General features: G+C 42.0%; 1 protein-coding gene across 1 annotated transcript in view; it reads right to left on the minus strand.

Moving 5' to 3' along the window:
• CUL2 (cullin 2) overlaps positions 1–18139 on the minus strand; it is a 154524-nt gene that overhangs the window by 54057 nt on the left and 82328 nt on the right. Inside the window, exons 14-16 of the mRNA XM_077491103.1 lie at positions 17728–17814; positions 13111–13263; positions 101–178 (exon numbers count right to left, since the gene is read on the minus strand). Of these exons, the coding sequence (XP_077347229.1) occupies positions 101–178; positions 13111–13263; positions 17728–17814 (318 nt within the window). The remainder of the gene's footprint in view (positions 1–100; positions 179–13110; positions 13264–17727; positions 17815–18139) is intronic.

An 18139-nucleotide genomic window follows, 5' to 3' on the forward strand; every position in this document is an offset into this window, starting at 1 on the left:
ATAGGAGAAAACTCAAATATTGAAAACAGAAAAAATACTTATTCTAATTAACAAAATCCTGTAAAAACAGACACTTCTACTAATCAGGGCAAACACTCACCATCTGAACACTCTTCTCCAGTTCCTGAGGGATGGCAAATGTAGAGAATGGGGCCTGAGTTAAAGGCCATGCGCCAGCCTGAAAGAAATGAATACATAGAACATTATTAACTGTATAAAATGTAAGCTTTTATTCTGAAGAATTAACATATCCTTTTTTGTTCTGATCACTCACTGTGTGGCTATTTTTTTTTTTTTTTTTAGCTGTACAACTGTAAATATTTTGAAAAAGAAACTAATTTTATAGAACTTAGGGTCCTTTCACACGGAGCGGATCCGCGCTGATCCGCCCCGTGGATAACAGTTTGCTCAGCAGGGCTCGCTCCGTCGATCCCCGTTGAGCAGGAAGATGACAGGACCGTCTCTGCACACTGCAGGGACGGACCTGTCACAGCGCCACTCTCCCCTATGGGGGATCGGATGACGACGGACCGCAGTGTCCGTCGTAACCTGATCCGATGACGGATGGAAAACTAGCTTTTTCCTCTGTCACACTTTTTCGAATCGGAGCGGGTCTGGTGTCAGTGGACATGTCACCGCTGACATTCGACGCTCCATAGAGGTCTATGGAGCATCTGTTCAGATCCGCCTGAAAAACTGACAGGTGGGCCTGAATGGATCGTCAGTGTGAAAGGGGCCTTACTCTTTCCATTGGGCACTTTTTTACCATGAAGGGAGGCGACAGCAAGTTATGATGATAGGGGTGATAGATGTTGATTACAGAGATAAAACATCTAAACAACAAAAAACAGAGGTCCTTAAACTGTCTAAACAAAGGACCAATTTACTGTACTTAAGACCTTAAGGGGATCAGACTATGGCTGGTCGAAGTAAGAAATGCCCCAGGGTTGATTAGCAATTATGGTTGATGAAGGGAGGAATAATAACCCATTGTTGGTGTCAGTGGGAGGAATAGTGGTCCCATTTTTATATAAAAATAGTGTCCAAGGACTGTCTAAAGGCAAGCAAAGGGCTACATCCTGACTGCAGTATGAAGAACAGATAGAGAGCCTTTTCTCAACGTGTGAACTTTTTCATAAAATAATAAAAAGAAAAAATGAATTAACAGACTAGCAGGACCAGTTTGTTCACAATATTCACTTTCTTGATATGACATACTTGCCCAACCTCAGGATTCATAAAGCGCCAACAGTTTACGCAAAGCTTTACAACTTGAGGGTAGGTAGCACAAATACAATGCACTTTAATACAGTAGGAATCAGAGGGCATTATGTCAATAAATGGCAGAAGTCACTTAAGTTCTCGCACTCCAAACTCAGAAACCTCCCCAAAGTCAGCCATAGACGGTTGGAGTCTCAGCCGGGACCGCCTGAGATTTGAACCATCTATGGGCAGGCTGAATGTAGTGAACCGAAAGCAAGGTCCATAAAGGCATGGATGAATGATTTTGGGGTGGAGGAACTTGAGAGTCCTGACCTCAACCTGAAAGAACACCTTTGGGATGAATTAATTCGAGTGGAGACTGCGAGCCAGGCCTTCTCATCCAATATCAGTGCCTGACAAAATGCACATCTGGAAGAATGGTCAAACATTCTCATAGACACACTCCTAAATCTAGTTGACAGCACTCCTAGAAGATTTGAAGCTGTTATAGATGCAAAGGGTGGGCCAACTCAATATTGAACCCTACGGACTAAAGCTGGCTACACACTATACAACTTTTATACAATTTTCTTTTACAACTTTCCTTTAGATTTACCAAAACCATATAAATTTGAGGTCAAACCTAAACGCTTTCAAATTGCACGCAATCAGGCAAGCCCTTGCACTACATAGTTGAAGGTAAATCTAAGGGAAATGGAACAAAAAGTTGTATAAATGTGTATCCAGCTTTAGACTGGCATGCCATTAAAGTTTGTGTGCGTGTAAAGGCATGTGTCCCAATACTTTTGACAATATAGTGCATATTGTAGTCTTGAATAGATGCAGGCACACAATCACTGCTGTCTTAGGGAGTCTGCTGCAGCTATTATAAGGTTGTCTCATACTCTGCAGCATTATCTGTAATGTAACCTAAATTTTAAAAAACAAAGACATTGGAGCTTAGCCTACCACAGGCAGAGTGACAACCTAGGACTTTCAGAGCTGGCAGTGACATCTCTCCATTAGAATCTCTAGGAGCTTTAAGAAGCCAGGTAGTTCAATTTGCTATTACCCATTCAAACCTAAAATATTAGTTTTATATAAAATACCCTCTCTTTATCCTACATCATGGGACACAGAGCCTAAGTAATAACTTATGGGTTATGGACCACCTTCAGGTGTTGACACTGGTGTACCCAATACAGGAAGTTGACTCCCCTATATAACCCCTCCTCCTTACAGGAGTACCTCAGTTTTTTCGCCAGTGTCTAAGGTGTTGGTCACAAGTGAAGAGGTGATCCGAGGAGCTCTAGGAGGGATCCATGCTGGATTTAAAAAAACCCTACAACCGGATCCATCCACACCACTGAGGCCACTGAATGGTACCCAGGCCTCGCTTAGAAGAATGAGGTTTTACCTGTAACGCTTCCCTTTGAGGGCTGGACCCTAGGAACCAGGACTCTTTTTGGTCATGCTACATCACCTAAAGATTTCCTGAGGGGTGCTATACAGGTCCAAAGGAGTGGAACCCCTAAAAGGGACCCAGTCTTTGAAGGTTACCAATGCTGCCCACTGTGATGGGTGAAGTTTGGATCTGCCTGTTTCAGCAGTATCCTGCAGCGAGGATAAGGTAAGGGAAGAAGCTTAGGAACTGCAAAGTCCACCTATGCCTTACTTTATTCCATATGAAAAATACTGTAATGCCTTTAATCTCCTCTAGAGGGAGTAAAAATACCTTGTGTATCCCAGCAGCTCTGTGTTCAGCTCCAAACAGCAATGTGTGTCCCAGTAGCAGGTGGGGGTTTGTAATTGAACAAATGTTTCTCTCCCCCTTAATTGGGGAAACTAAGGGACCGGGTACAGCATTCTTTTGTGTAAAAGCTGTACTACATCTGCATGTATGAATATCATTACTTCTTTGAGAGAATAACATCACTAAACAAATTTACAGTATATCCAACTGCTAGATATAAATCCACCCCCCAAAAGAGCAGCGTGGGCGGTTTATTAAACATAGGGGTTTAAGCAGCATGAATTAAAATATTTCTGTTTTTACCTGTTTTAACCTGCCTTAAAGCAAATAAAAGTCTCTTCAATAATGGCTGCAGCCTTCTTCCTTCGATCTGCATCAAGACCACATGCCGTGCGCACGTGCACTATGGTCATTAGAGGGCAGGTCCCTGAAGCGGCGTGGCAAAGGCAGGAGCTGCCGTGTGCAGGATTCAGCGACCTGATGGAAAACACGGTGCGCGCACTAGGCAATAATCAGGCTCACACCTGAAACCTCTTCATAAAGCCAGCACTCTTAGGACAAATAGTCTCCATTAGAGCAGCTGAAGAGTAGAAGCTGTCACACAGGACACAGGAGCGCTTGGTCACGTAAGCGGTGTATCAGGCATTTCCAGTACAGGAAAATACAATTGTTATTAGGCATCTAAAACTGATCGGTGTGGTAGCAGTTACTACTAAGCAATAGTATATTTGTTGGAATTGGTTAAAATCCTCTTTTTCCTTGACAGGTGCTGTTTCTCAGACTGCAGTCGCTGCAATAGGCATCTGTCAGTCCCTAAAGGACCAGTTCAAAGAGGTCCTTAAAGAGGTTCCTGCACAACAGGCCCGTGAGTTGGTCGAACTACCTAAGGTGCCATGTTTTGCCATAGATGCCATGAAAGACTCACCAGTTATCCCACCTTGCGCCTGTGCCAATACACACGCGTAGGACCCTGTGGTTAAAAAGTTGGTCAGCTGAAGCACCTTGCAAAAAGCTTCTAACTAGTTTTCCCTTTCATGGGGAGAGACTATTTGGGGATGACTTGGATAAGTATATCCAAACGATTTTTAGTGGGAAGAGTACTTTTGCCAATCAAAAGAAAATATAAAACGTCCTTCATTTAAACTGACTTTCTCCTGCGCCAGGGGCATCCGCCTCTAGGTGGAGGAGATGGCCTCCACCATGAGACTCTAGAGGAAAGTCCCAGGTTCAGGTCCAGGCTCAAAAGAAAACCTGGGGCTGCAAATCTGCAAAGCAAAATAGTAAAGCCTCATTATGAAGAGGCATCTCCCCTCACCAAGGTGGGGCAAAGACTTCTGTATTACTCAGAAGTCTGGCAAAGGGAAATCCAGGACAGATGGGTCATCTCTACGGTGTCTCTAGGATACAAACTAACATTTTGGGAGTTTGCACCATCTCTTTTTTTCTCACATCAAACATACCCAATGATCCAGAGAAAGGGCAATCCCTAAGAAAGGACAGGCAGTATCCAAATCCACTGTCGCTAAATGGATTCGACAACTGATAATTCAGGCTTATGATTTAAAGGGTAAAATTCCCCCATTTCAGGTTAAGGCACACTCTACCAGGTCAGTTAGTGCTTCTTGGGCAGTACATCACCAGGCCTCCATGGCTCAGATCTGCAAGGCCGCAACTTGGTCTTCAGTACATACAGTCACAAAATGTTATCAAGTGGGTGTAAGGCGTTATGAGGATATCGCCTTTGGGCGCAGTGTGCTGCAGGCAGCAGTAGAAGTCCTCAGGTCTGGGGGTGCCCTACGGGTTGTCTCTCTCTCCCCTCAAATAGCAAATAGTATTGCTATGGGATGTCCTATTAAGTTATTACTTAGGCTCTGTGTCCCATGATGCACAATAAAGAAAGTAGGATTTCTATAACGGCTTACCTGTAAAATCCTTTTCTTGCACTACATCATGGGTCCCTCCCCTCTTTTATGGGGTTTAAGTATATTGCTTTGCTACAAAAACTGAGGTACTCCTGGAAGGAGGAGGGGTTATATAGGGGAGTCAACTTCATGTATTGGGTATACCAGTGCCAACACCTGAAGGTGGACCATAACCCATTATTACTTAGGCACTGTGTCCCATGATGTACTCCAAGAAAAGGATTTTACAGGTAAGCTGTTATAAAAATCCTATTTTTAACTTGTTGCTGCCATGTAAAGCATGTGTGTGTTGGCAAATAGGGTGGACTTTAATGCCCACATGCTGCACATATGTGTCCATTAAGGATGAGCTCAGGCGTGTTCGCATGGTCCATGTGTAGAGCTCGCCAGGAAGTCGGCGCAGCACTGCGCTAATCACAGGCAGTGAGACATTGCCCCGAAGCGGCTGCAGAGATCGGGCAATGTCTCACTGCCTGTGAGTAGCACAGCGCTGCGCAGACTTCTGTTGTGGAAAATTGTATGAAGATGTATTAGATGTATTGTCATAAGTCTCCCTGTGTTTGTTCTTCCCCAGCCTGCTCTAAAGAGCTGACTGGGGCAGACTGACGCTGGTTGAGATCCGTTAAGTAGTGGATAACTTCCTGGGATTGGAAAGAGGTGTTTGCAGAGTGGGGGTATGTCCACCAGCGAAGGGCCCCTCTGCATTGCATAGACGATCATCTGAGGGGATATGTTTGCTCTGCAAAGATCGGTTATGGGCGGATGTACGCTCATTGTCTCTGCTGTGTCTGATCAGCACATGTCGAGATTCGCAGCGTGCATCTGCAGATAACCTTCTATCCACAGGGAAGGTAGCATAATCCAGTTATACATTGTTCTCTGGAACAATGTATATTAAGGATTTCGATCAACGGATTTGTAGTCCTCATTCATTGGTTATTGTATAAATTCATTTATTCTGTGTCATGTCCTTATATGGTCATTCACATCCTGTGTTCATTTTCCTGTGAGGTCACAAACTGTGTAGGAGGGGTTTAGCTGTTGGAGGCAAACCTTCCAGGGTGTGGCTTCCTGTTGATATGTAAATAAAAGCAGATGCACGGGTCAGGGAACTCAGACATGCTGACCGATTTGAGAACGCAAGAATGCTGGCGATGTATCTTTAATGGGGAACCACAGGGGACTGCTGAGAAGCAGCCAGGCTGAAATGAGGATATAGGAATGCTGGTGATGTCTGAATACTTGGATGAGTGGGTTGATAGGTAAAGAATTATATCATTAATATGGAAATGACTGCTTATATTAGCACAAGAGATGTGGCTCTGTGCATAGCATACTGCCAAAATTCTACCACACTTCCGGGCAGGCTCTGCACGTGGACCATGCGAACATGCCTGAGCTCATCCCTAGTGTCCATAGTCAGAGGTTTCTGTGCTGTTAACCACTTAAGGACCGAGTTTCTTTTTGAGATGTGTTATTTACAAGTTAAAAACGTTTTTTTTTTTTTGCTAGAAAATGACTTAGAACCCCCAAACATTATACATTTTTTCTAATACCCTAGAGAATAAAATGGCATTCATTGCAATACTTTCTGTCACACCGTATTTGCGCAGCGGTCTTACAAGTGCACTTTTTTTTGTTGGAAAAAATACACTTTTTTGAATGAAAAAATAAGACCCCAGTAAAGTTAGCCTAATTTTTTTCATATGGTGAAAAGATAATGTTACGCCGAGTAAATTGATACCCAACATGTCATGCTTCAAAATTGTACCCGCTCGTGGAATGGCGACAAACTTTTACCCTTAAAAACCTCCATAGGTGACTTGTAAAAAATTCTACAGGTTGCATGTTTTAAGTTACAGAGGAGGTCTAGGGCTAGAATTATTGCTCTCGCTATAACGATTGCGGCGATACCTCGCATGTGGTTTGAACACAGTTTTCATATGCATTCGCTTCTGCACGCAAGCTTGGTGGGACGGAGGGCATTTAAAATGATATTTTTTTTCTTATTTTACCTTTTTTCACACTGTTTCTAAATTGTGTCACTTTTATTCCTATTACAAGGAATGCAAACACCCTAGTAATAGAAAAAAAAGCATGACGGGACCTGTTAAACATGAGATCTGGGGTCAAAAAGACCTCAGATCACATATTTACACTTAACTGCAAAAAAATAAAACAATTGTCATTTAAAAAAAAAAAAATGACCCTTTAAGAGCTGTGCGCACAAGTGACGTTTTGACGTTGCTTCTGCCCTGCGTCGTTATGGAGATGGGTGGAGCCATCTTCCCCTCACTTGTCTCCATGCCCAGTCATGGTGAAGATCTGTTTGCCCCTCTCCCGCCGATAAAAGTGATCTTGCAGGCGAATCCGCCGTAGAGACCACTCTTATCAGAAACCGGATCGCCGGCCGAGCACAAGGATACCGGGGTTTTGGTAGCTAGTTTCTGCCATAACAACGATATCCCCCATCAAAGTTAGGATGTATATTGGCATGCGGCAGTCCGAAAGTGGTTAAAGATAACACCCTGTATCTAGTAATGATCAAATGCCAGTTGTACCAGTTTCTAATCATGTGACCAATGTGACAACCAATCACAGTAATCACATTATCGGACAGACCCTCTCAACACACTGAGCACAATAGTCCAGTTGATGGGCAAATCTTTTCCCTAAATTCTACTATGCTTTCAGTGATGCCTTGAGGTGTCAAATCAATCACAATGGCCTCCTAAACAAAATCAGATAATTTTTAAGATGTATAAAATAATCCATATTCAATAGCAGAATATATATATTTTTAAAGACAGCAAATACACCCATTTAGGGACCTTAGGAAAATGGGTCCCGATTTCGGGTTAGTTACTCAAAATATAGTAAAGATTGAGTGCCAACATAACCCAGGAAAGTAGTATATTTGAAAGGGCAGTAACGTAAACCTAATAATTTCTTTAGGAAAGATGAATCCAGTTGCAGAGAGAACTAATGAGCAATGGTGCACAGGCCTCGTCAAACACAACCCACAAACACGTTTTATACATCGGAAGAGCCACTTTTAAAAGCAGCTTCATTGATGTCCTTATATGAAAAATCAATCTGAGCGGGTCCATCTAAATGTACTCATCATATACTTTCTATCTGATTTTGAAGCTGTTAGAAGATACTATCCTCCACATAAAGCCAGGCAGGAAACTGCCATTTTTAAGAAAAAGTTGCTTCCTTTCTTGGATGAAACACGTAACAAGCAGCAGCAGCAAAGGACAGGATAAATGTTAGTGCTGATTTCCAATCATCTCAGCTTGGAGGAGATAAATAACCTGGAGAGTGTGCGGCTTGTAGCACTCTGGCTGTTTTTTGGCCTCTCTGTTCCATTCTGGCAGCAGTCTGTGGACTGACGTCAGCATGCATACTGGGGTTACTGCCACAGCTAGAACATAAGTATTAAAGATAAAATTAATGTATGGGTTTTATATATTTTTTCTATGTTGTTTTAAACCAGTATTTCAAATATAAAATGTGAATACACCCCTAGTTACAAACAAGTTCCACTCCAGGAGCTCATCCATAAGTCCAGCAAAGATCAGCGCTTGCAGACAAAGGCTGTGAGTGCTGATCAGTGTCAGCCCCCCTGCCAGAACACAAAGGCACAGCATGGGAGATCCATGCACCAACAACACTTGTGTTGGTACGGCGATCTTACAGTTTGTATTTCGTTCAGCCCGCTGGGTTAAGTGTACCCAGCTTTACAGGATTGGACACAAACACATGTTCGCATCTTTGAAAGTTTGCAAGTTGAACATTTGTACTGTGCAATTATTTCAGGTGGTAGGCGCAGTGTAGGTTCTATTGTCTCTACGCTTTCTCTTTCTCCAGCTGTTCTGCTAAGAAATAGCTGAATGAGTGAAGAAGAGTCAGAAGACTCTAGTAATATGCACCTCTTTATAGGTAGTAATGATTTGCTGGCTCTCCTTATAGGCAGACTGTACAGTCAAAGTAGTTCTGCATATAAAAGCAAGTGGTATGGTATGATACATTCTGGGTAATTCCATGGAACCTGGATATTCCATTACAGATGTTTCATAGTTTCATAGTTAGTTAGGTTGAATAAAGACACCAGTCCATCCAGTTCAACCTGAGTGAGTGTCTACAATTGTCCCTATCCCTGTACATTGCTACACCCACATCAGTACTTATCCTCAAGGAGCCCACAATCCAAGGTCCCCATTCATATACTAGGGCCAATTTTGGACAGAAGCCAGAAGCCAATTAACCTACCTGCATGTTTTTGGATTGTGGGAGGAAACCGGAGTACCCGGAGGAAACCCACGCAGGCACAGGGAGAACATGCAAACTCCCGGCAGGTAGTGTCGTGGTTGGGATTTGAACCAGCGACCTTCTTACTGCTAGGTGAGAGTGCTAACCACTACACCACTGTGCCGCCCACAATGTTGTTTTCGCAAGTAACAAACATTCGCAGTCTCTAGAAAGTATGAGAATAGATTGACTTCCCAAACTCCACCAGGACACACAGCAGTGGAACAAGACATACTAGTGGGGTTATCCCACAACCAATATTGGCATTGTTTAATTAGAGACCACATCCAAGGAGAGTGGGGCAGTTAGCTGTATCTGTAGATATGTGTGCTCCTATTTTGGATGGAGCCTGGATATTCTACTGTACATGTTGTTTTCTCAAGTAACAAACATCTGGAGTCTCTAGAAATGATAATAGGTTAACTTCACAGAACAAGGGGGCACAGCAGTGGAAAGGAACAAACCAACCGTGGAACCCAACGACTGATAATCAAGTTGTTCAATTACAAACCACATCCAATAAAAGTGGGTCATCATATCTGTAGATCCGTGTGCTCCCTTTTTAGGATTCATTGAACCCTAGGAGCAGTCACAGGCCTTATTGTTAGGCAACACAGAGTTGCATGCGTTTAGCTATATGTTCTTAAAGTGTAGGTGCAGTTACACTTATATTGTAGGTTTCTCTGCCCACTAGTCTTATTTTCACAGCAAGTTATCCGTAATGTGGTCACCCAAAAATATTTGAGCTGGGATCGCATATGCACAGTTGAGCCCAAAAGTAGCAAGTAGGAGTGTCATTCCAGTTGCATTTACTGCAGCCAGAGGCATGGGCATGGTATACATCCCTGTGTACATAAAAGGGCCTTATGGGAGGTGAAGAAAGCCATGCAACAACAAGGTAATTATGAAAATCCCTGCGGTTCATCCGGCTGTAGTGGATAACCTTGTTTATGAGATTATAGTGGTGATGACAGAGTTACCTTGTTTAGCTGCTGGCAGGCTTTCTATGGGTGGACACAAATGACTGCCACTAGCAAAATTCACACCACACTCCTCATTTCCTGCATGTCACCCAAGTTGCCAAACCAGTTCCATCATCTATTCAAGCCTCGATTCACTAATGACCTCATGACCCGACTTCATGTCTATAGACATGTAACCCTAAATGCCTCAAAGCCACTACAAGTGCTATGTGAAGCAAAGAAACTTCATGTTGAATATCCCCTGGCAGGTAGAGCATTTAAAGAAATATGCGACTAAAGGGTCAGACCACTGAAAACGGATCTCTCTCTTGTGGATGCTGGAAGGCTGAATCCCAGTCTAATGATTCTAATCTTTCAGTTACTTTGTGGCTTTGAACTGTGCCTCCACATCAATCAATGCCCACTGTGTATAATACAGAATGATTACTACAACAGGAAGAACAGGATCCAGGGAACCGATTTTATAATATTCTTTTGAGACAGATATTTTGCCTCATAACAAATTCCTCTGGAAGCAGATTTTGTAAAAGCCAGGTATACAACACTATCATATGCAATAACAAATTCCTTGCACTTACCCCAAAAACATAAATATATAAAACAAAATACACCATCATATAAGCAGGAGCGCTTACCAGCTATTTTTAAGATCAGCAATTTTAAGGATAATTGTACATGCATTTTTAGATATTATAAAACATTTTTGTGCACAGTTAAAATTCATTTAAAGTTTCTAGAGGTTTAAATTTAATTTGATTTTTTGAGTTTGATTTTAACAAACACATCATACTCCCCTGCTCTGTGCAATAGTTTTGCACTGAGCAGCCCCTCTTTTCAGGTCCCAAGCTGTCACTTCTGGCCCCTCCCCCTTGCCGAGAGCCCCCATAGCATGCTGCTTGCTCTGGGGGTACTCATGCATGCTCACTCCTGAGCCACCTCTATGGGACACAGAGCGTGGCTCAGTCCCACCCCCAGCTCCCTCCTCACTGGCCGAGTGACAGCAGCAGGAGCAGTGTCTCAGCTAATGAGGAGCAAGAGACCCAGGAGAGAATCTGCTCTCCTTTACATTGATGGATTCGGATGGAGTTTAGGCAAGTATTAGGGGAGCTTGTAGTGAATACTTTGTTTTGTGGACGAATTAAACATACATTTTTTGGAGAATTTCCCTAGACTACAATTGGTAAGTGAAACTTTCTGGATGAACCTGGAAAGTGCTGAATGCCAGATATTTTACTTAGCATCAGAGAGGTACTCAGCGATGTGGGCAGCAGGAGAGGGAAGTACAGTGCCAATACAGTGCTTTTACAGAATTTTTATAGAAGGCAGTCACTTTAAAAGTGAACATGCCAGCTATTCGAAACGCAAAGCAGAGCTCCAGTGCCCCCAAATAAATACTGTAGCTGCTGACTTTTATTAGGACACTTACCTGTCCTGGAATCCAGTGATGTTGGCACTCCAGCCAATTTTCTGATCGGCTCCCGGGTGTTGCCACCGCCATTCGTGATCAAAAAAAAAAAAAGGCCTTTTAGCTTCACAGCCAGTTCTCTACTGTGCATGCACGAAGCACGCTGCGCTTTTAAACTGGCCTGGCGGCAGGGGAAAGAGAAGGGATGTGAACTGCCAGGGGATGTAGCCGCAGCCAGGGCTTCTAGAAGTGGGGACGGGTACTTGTAAACAGGTACCCATTCTCCCCCCCCCCCCCCAAACAAGTGAAGAGTCCCTTTTTGGGTGGAGCGCCACTTTAAAGGGATTGTAAAGAATACATTTTTATTTTTCTACAATAATAAAAACATGTCATACTTACCTGCTCTGTGCAATAGTTTTGTACAGAGCAGCCCTGATCCTCCTTTTCTGGTGTCCCCACCAACGCTTATCCTCTTCTCCAAGTGCTCCCATATCAAATTGCTTGCTATGGGGGCACCCGTCTATTGACGCACACAGTGTGGATCAGCCCCGTCCCCCACTCTCTGCTCACAGGATTTGATAGACAGCAGGAGGAGCCAATAGCTCCTGTTGCTGCCGAGCCTCCTGTGAGAAGAGGGGGGAGAAAAGCAGTGCTGATACAGACTGGGACAGTACTGGATTGAGATCGGGCTCAGGTAAGTATTTCAGGAGGGCTGTGAGACAAGACATGAAAAGGATTTTTACCTTAATGCAGAGAACCTTTTATTAGCAAGTGTGCAACCCCCAAAACAGGTGTCATCTTTTTTTAGTAAGAATTTAATTTATCTTATGAAGGCCCCACTTTCAACATGCTCCATCCAACGAGAATGCCTTAGTAGGGTCACAAATGGCAAGGGCTTAGTCAGAAGTCAGGGAAATCAAGGACTAGGTAACAACATGAAACCAGTTTCAGAACAGAGGAGTGATGCCCGCTCTTGCCCACAGGGTGTTTACTTTTTAGACCTCATGTACACTGCTGCTGGTAAACAGACGTTTAGGAGCAATTGGGCATTTTTTTCAGCTGCCCCTGAACTCTCCTCTATGTTATTTTATCAGTAAATGTACACAGGGTCGTTTATAGTCATTTAAAAGTGGTTTCTAGTTGTTTAGAAGCCTTTTTGGGAACGCAAAAAAAAGGTGTTCAGAGGCATTTGAAACACCAAATGAACAGGAGACAAAAAAACTAGAGCAAAAATAGAATGTAGCAGCATCTGAGAAATCAACATGCGATTAGAAAATGTGATTTATATGTACCCCAAGTAATGCTCTGAAATGGCTTCACATTGCTCCTCGTTTTTCTGTTTTGGCTGTGAATGTTTTAAGTGGCAGAATCAGTCTTGTCTTCACCATCCTGATACTGACTTTAACAGACACAGCCGGTCAGAATACCGTAAAAGAAGAACAGGACTGATAACGCGGTGGAGACAGCTGCACAAACTACAAGTAAATGGCACACATTGGTTTTACCAATTATTGGATAACAAATTCTCACCTGTAATACGTATATCTGAAAGCTGATACCCAGGTCAATAACAGTGTCTTGATTCTTGATAAAGTTGTTAAACTTGTTGTTGAGATCAGCGCTGACACTCATATCTGTGTACATTCGATGCAGCTTGCTGGTGAACTCGTAGCCGCAGGCTTGCTGTAACACAGTGAAGCATGCTTAATTGCAAAACCTAAGTAGGTAGTATGCATCCCATACCAATTATTTTAAAGAGGTCCTGTCACCTGACCGTTCATTAAAAAGCAATATTTGTGGCTTTAAACTTTTTTTTTTTTATGTTCTTTATCTGTAAAAGGCCCCCTTGTGAAGGCATATTAAGATAATGGCAAACAATTTTGCGCTCGAAATTGACACGACGGTGGTAGATATCACCTCAGATCTCTATAGCTCCAGGTAAATGCACAGACCTTGCTGCCCACCGAGGGTCAGGGGACAACCAATGGAAACGCTGTAGAAAAAACTAAAAGAGGGCGCATCAACCTTGCGCATTACCTAAGTGGTATTTATTAATATGAAATAAAAGGAAATATACATGCATGTTTTTGAGTATATTTCCTTTTATTTCATATTAATAAACAACACTTGAGCAATGTGCAAGATTTCCTTTTTTCCACTGTGAAAACATCTAAGGCCTCATGTACACTGCTGCTGGTAAACGGACGTTTAGGAGCAGTTGGACATTTTTTTCAGCTGCCCCTAAACTCTCCTCTGTGTTATCGCATCAGTACATGTACACAGGGTCGTTTATAGTCGTTTAGGAGCAGTGGGGTTCAGAAGCATTTTTTGGAACACAAAAAAAAATAAAATAAAAAGTGTTCAGGACGGACGTTAAGAGGCATTTAAAAACACTTGTAAGTGCGTGTAAAAGCTGTAAGTCATGTTTAGCCTTGTTTCATATTTACAGGCGTTTTTGTTTGTTTTGTTTTTTAACGCTTCCAAGATGCAAACTCTGTAAAATGCCGCTAAACACGGCAAAACAGACGTTTTAACATCGGTTACTATCTGTTACGTTAAATAGTTTAGGAGAGGTTGTAAAAACATCTTATGTACATAAAGGCCTGGAGACTGCTGCTGGCCGCCAACCTCTTGAATGTGATGTCAGCAGCTACAGCCTTCCCCTTCGTTTGGTCCCCAGCAGCTAGATAAAAGGTTATGTAGGGAAGCAAAGGGAAGAGTGTAGGAGCTAGGCCAGCACAGACAGTAATTAGATACCCTCAGAGGAGAGGTATATGAGATGTACAAAGGAGGGGGGGCTGTGCTAGGGAATGGACTACCCTGGAGTAGTCATATTTTAGAACGTTCAAAAGCTCATTGCAAGTAAAAAATAAAAAAACATGGAAAGAAAACACTCCAAATGAGCAATTAAACAATTTCTGTGCATTTATATGCAATTTTTCAAGTTTGCAACAAGGTATTAATGTAGGGAACCACTTCCCAGCAGATACATTTTATTTGCAGTTTCTAAAAAAACAATGACGGACTTCCATAATCAGATGCACTGATGCTAACTACAGTCTACTACTGATTTTGCTGTAATGATGAATATGATCAATGTACAGCCTTCTTGTCATATATAAGCAGTTTTCCTCAAGATGTACAAGCATGTTGAATGAAGAAAATGAAAAGGCTTTTGATCTATTTGATCTCTGAGTTTATATCTTCATTGATGGCTATGGCACGAGGGAGGTCTCACTAGATTCTCAGTTTAGTTTACAATACATTATGGAGACTACAGAGTGAAATTTCAGACTGCCATGTTGGATTCATAATGATCATAGTAAGGAGGAAGAAAGAAGATCTTGTTGCTAGAAGCTGAAAAAGTTAAGTGGTCAGTGTGTGATTTAATACCCCACACCCATCCAGACATCACGTAAAAATACCCACAGATATGACAGTCCCATGACATGGCTGTTTTGGCCAGATCAGGAGACAATCTCATGTCTGCTAGTGCCTGTAGATGGTACTGGTTGGCCACTGTAGGGGAAACAGTAAATTGGATAAATTAGAAAAAACTTTGATGGCTAGTGTTCCTTCCAACAAATTCTAGCCTCTCCATTTACAAAAATACACACGGTCAGCTGTGTTTTTAAGGTTATGCTGCAGTGTACTGCACACAGCTTGCCCTGTTGAGCCTAAAATTAGCTTTAGGCTTTACTTTCATTAAAGTTAATGAGCTGACATATATTCAATTTATAATTTTTTTTACTGTTATGTTGTAAATGGCCCTTTCTGCACACTCAGGACATCTAAATAATACAACACACACCCACAAATATCTCATGGACAGAACTATATTCTATCAGAAAAACACCAACCCTTTTAAGATGAACTGCACTGTACTTTTTGTTGTCTGACATGCGAATCTAAAGTACGTACTGCGATAAAATGTAGCATGTCTGCATTTTACCGTAGCTCCAGGCTGTGTTGCAGTGTGAAAACAATAGGTTTTCTGTGTGTCCTTCCAATGAACAGCATTTTACAACTCAATAAAATCCAGGTCACTGTACAGTTGTTCCAGACTAGCAAATAAGCAGTTAAGCAAGGATCTGGTTGACAGCCCTGGAGCCTACATCTTTAAAAAAAAAGTTATTAGCATGTCTAATTTCTATTTGCACAGATTTCAATTAAAAAGAGGACAGACACATCATGCTCATGTTATATTCCCTTCTATATGAAGCTGGGACAAGAAAGTCACTTGTATCCTGATGCAGGATTTTTTACTTTCCTAACAAAAATCATGATTAGATGATTATGGACCTGGTTGTATCCTTACCATTTTTAACTGTGGCCCTCAAGTCTAAAGCCACCCATACATGGGTCGAACTTCTGAAAGAATTTTATTTCGAAATTTGCACCATTAGTGGGCCGCAGCAATGGCCAATTTTTGTGCGGCCACTGAAATCACTGCGCCAATTTTTGTGCAGCCACGAGCTGGAGTGCTTGTCCCAGTCACTGAAAAGACTGGGTTCATGCAAGTACAAGGGGGGCTCTTAGAAGCCGCTGCAGCTAAGGAGGTTTTTCACCCTTATGCATACAATGTATTAAGCTGAAAAACCTTGAGGGTTTACAACCCCATTAATGCCCCACAGGTTGTTGTCTGTGTCTGCAGTACTGCTAATGCTTAGGCTGATAGCAGGTGGTGCTGTTGCTGAGCCTATCCTATTTAACTCAACTGTATATACATATATATTTTTTGTGTTTCTCCTTGATGAAATAAGTCACTTTATGAATTATTCACTCTTTGCATATGTTGCACAATTTTGAAATCACACACTACTTACCTTTTTATGCAATTTTGCACATGTCGGATATATGTTTTACATCTTTTTTAAATTCGTTTATTGCACAGTAGGAATTTTTTATGATGAACATCTATGTCCCTTTTTAACGTATATATTTATGAATTTATGATACTATTTTAGTATACTTTATCTACATATTTGCACTTTATTTAGCTAATGATACCGATGAATGCTTGCTAGCTATAATCACAAGTTGATAATTCTAACAAGTTACTATATATAGAAAAATATATAATCTTGTGTAAGGAGCACACCACCACCCCCTATTTTTTTGATTACTTACACATTTGGACACGAGTTTGGTCCTTACGGTGTATGCAGCACCCTTTTTTGAATATATATTATATCTATTCCTTTTAGCGCAGGAGTACCTACTTTACAAGATCCAGACTTTACCGTCGGGATCCACCCAGATGGCTCCACCAGCCCCTGGTCCAGCCTCTTAGCTGAACCTCTGGGAGATGGAGCCAGCTGCTCCCTCCCCACCCCAGTGCTCAATGGAAGAGCAGACAGACGGTGACTGACTCTCTGCTCAGAGCGGATGGGGAGAATTAAGAGATCGGCTGTGTTTTATTACTCAGTTCTCAGTGCAGAGGTGGCGGGGGACAGATGCAGCACTGAATCAATGCTGCGTCCACTTAGGGGAGTATGAGTTTTATTTTATTTTTATACCCCATACCTCCCTTTTAAGGCTGCACAAAACAAAAACATAAAAAAAAAAACGCATTCTTACCCATATATTGACTTCTGCCTTGGAGAGGGTTCCCTGAGAAGTCCCAATGATGGCCGCCTTAATTCCTGTTCAGCTGCACTGAAGCACTGGATCTTGTTGTGGCAGATCTAAATAGCTGCAGCAGCCTAATCCGCCAACCAGAGCCTAAAAAAGATCTAGTCCTTTGCCATTGCTAGTGGTGGAAACCAAGGAGAAATTAAAAATAGGAAAATGTGGGGTACCTCGTTCCTTGACAGAGGTAAGCATTTAGGGGGAGTCATGGGATCATTTTATGATGGCACCCACAAGTAGCCTGCAGACTTAAAATCTACTTTAGACTTTAGGTCAGTTTTAAAGGTTTGCAGCAAGGAGGAGGTGACATTTGGATGAGGACTGAAGGAAAGGGAGAAGGAAAACGAATGCAGGGAAAAGAGTTGTAAATCAAATGCAATGCTGAGTCTACAGCCAAGAATCAGTCAATGATCCAGTCATTTGATGTCTAATTCACTGTCAGCAACATGCAGTCTACCACAGTGTACCACTTAAATCAGAAGGAAAGAAATTGTAAATACAAAAACATGAAATTACCTTTAATTTATTGATCATTGTTTCTTCAGAGTCCATCGACATTGATAAGCCATGAATTAATCGTTTTGCCAGCATTCTAGCGTAGAACTGAAAAAAAATATATAAAGCTCTGAAAACACATTTTCGAAGCAGATGACAAAAACCGCCGCTTTCATAATTCGAACTGAATATTGAGAAAAGAACATTCTCTGGTGCTGCAAATGATATGAACCTGCTTTGAATCTAACACAAGCAGTAATAATGCTCTCATTAAGAAACAAAATATACAAGCAAACAAAAACATGGACGACACAACAATGACATACTAAAGAGATTGTTTACTTACAGTGAGCTGCAATTGCTCAACAATGACTTAATGATAACTAAAATTGACTGTTTCTCTGGCATTACATAAAATATAAATATATATGAT

The sequence above is a fragment of the Lithobates pipiens genome, unplaced genomic scaffold (genome assembly GCF_037356315.1).
Source record: "Lithobates pipiens isolate NorthernLeopardFrog02 unplaced genomic scaffold, aLitPip1_a1.2 Scaffold_19, whole genome shotgun sequence".
In the NCBI taxonomy this organism is placed as follows: domain Eukaryota; kingdom Metazoa; phylum Chordata; class Amphibia; order Anura; family Ranidae; genus Lithobates; species Lithobates pipiens.